General features: G+C 57.2%; 1 protein-coding gene across 1 annotated transcript in view; it reads left to right on the top strand.

The window, feature by feature from the left end:
* LOC105450315 overlaps nucleotides 1–1131 on the top strand; it is a 7997-nt gene that overhangs the window by 3166 nt on the left and 3700 nt on the right. The window contains exon 3 of the mRNA XM_011690098.1: nucleotides 14–1128. Within this exon, the coding sequence (XP_011688400.1) occupies nucleotides 14–1128 (1115 nt within the window). The remainder of the gene's footprint in view (nucleotides 1–13; nucleotides 1129–1131) is intronic.

Below are 1131 nucleotides of genomic sequence, written 5' to 3'. Positions count from 1 at the left end.
TCGATGGAGATAGCGAAGCGAAGCTTGAACTGCACGGCTTCGCGGACGCGTCTGAACGTGGTTTCGCGGCAGTACTCTATCTTCGTGTCACAGCAACGTCAGGTGACATTTCCGTGCGTCTACTCGCATCTAAAACGCGGGTGGCTCCGTTGAAACAAGTATCTATACCCCGTCTTGAACTCTGTGCAGCCACAATTTTGACGAATCTCGCGCACCATTACCAAGATACGTTGGAATTGTCTGCCGCCCACACGCATTTATGGTCGGACTCCACCGTGACCCTGCACTGGATTCGGGGGCATTCATCAAAGTGGAAGACGTATGTCGCGAATCGAGTATCGCACATACAACAGCGTCTTCCGGAAGCGAAATGGCATCACGTTCCTGGAGAGGACAACCCGGCCGACTGCGCCTCTCGAGGCCTCTCTCCACAGGAACTTCTCAATCACTCGCTCTGGTGGGACGGGCCCGCGTGGCTTAAACTCGATCAACCCTGCTGGCCGCGCGACCCGGGCAACGACCCGGACGAGGGAGTCTTGGAGCAACGAGTGTCCACTCACGTTGCCAGGGCAGACACGCCGGAACCCGACTTGCTGCTCCGTCACTCAGCCTTGCGCCGCCTTCTCTGCACCACAGCTTGGTGCCTGCGATGGCGCCGCAATGCGAGTTCGGCCCCACCAACGGCGGGCAAGTCAACGAGCCAAGTTCTCACTCCTGAGGAAATCACCTGCGCACTCCGCACCTGGCTCCGCCTTGTGCAAAAACTGCATTATGCGAAGGAAGTCACGGCACTGGAGACAAAGTCACCATTGCCAACGCGCAGCCAACTCCTTCGCCTCAATCCGTTCTTAGATGCTCAGGGCGTTCTCCGGGTGGGAGGTCGTTTGAAACACTCAATTCTCTCCTTCGACGAAAAACATCCGGCAATAGTTCCACCAACCTCTTGGCTGACACGCTTAATTGTGAAGTCGTGCCACGAACGGATTCTGCATGGCGGCGTCCAACTAACTTTGGGAACCGTTCGTCAACAATTCTGGGTGCCACAAGGACGAGCCGTTGTCAAGCGCATGCTACACCGCTGCCTCACTTGTGCTCGATGGCGGGCGGCTTCTCCACAGCCGCCGATGGGTA

The sequence above is a fragment of the Wasmannia auropunctata genome, unplaced genomic scaffold, assembly GCF_000956235.1.
Source record: "Wasmannia auropunctata unplaced genomic scaffold, wasmannia.A_1.0 LD336064.1, whole genome shotgun sequence".
NCBI lineage: Eukaryota > Metazoa > Arthropoda > Insecta > Hymenoptera > Formicidae > Wasmannia > Wasmannia auropunctata.
This window is presented reverse-complemented; position numbering and strand designations above follow the sequence as displayed.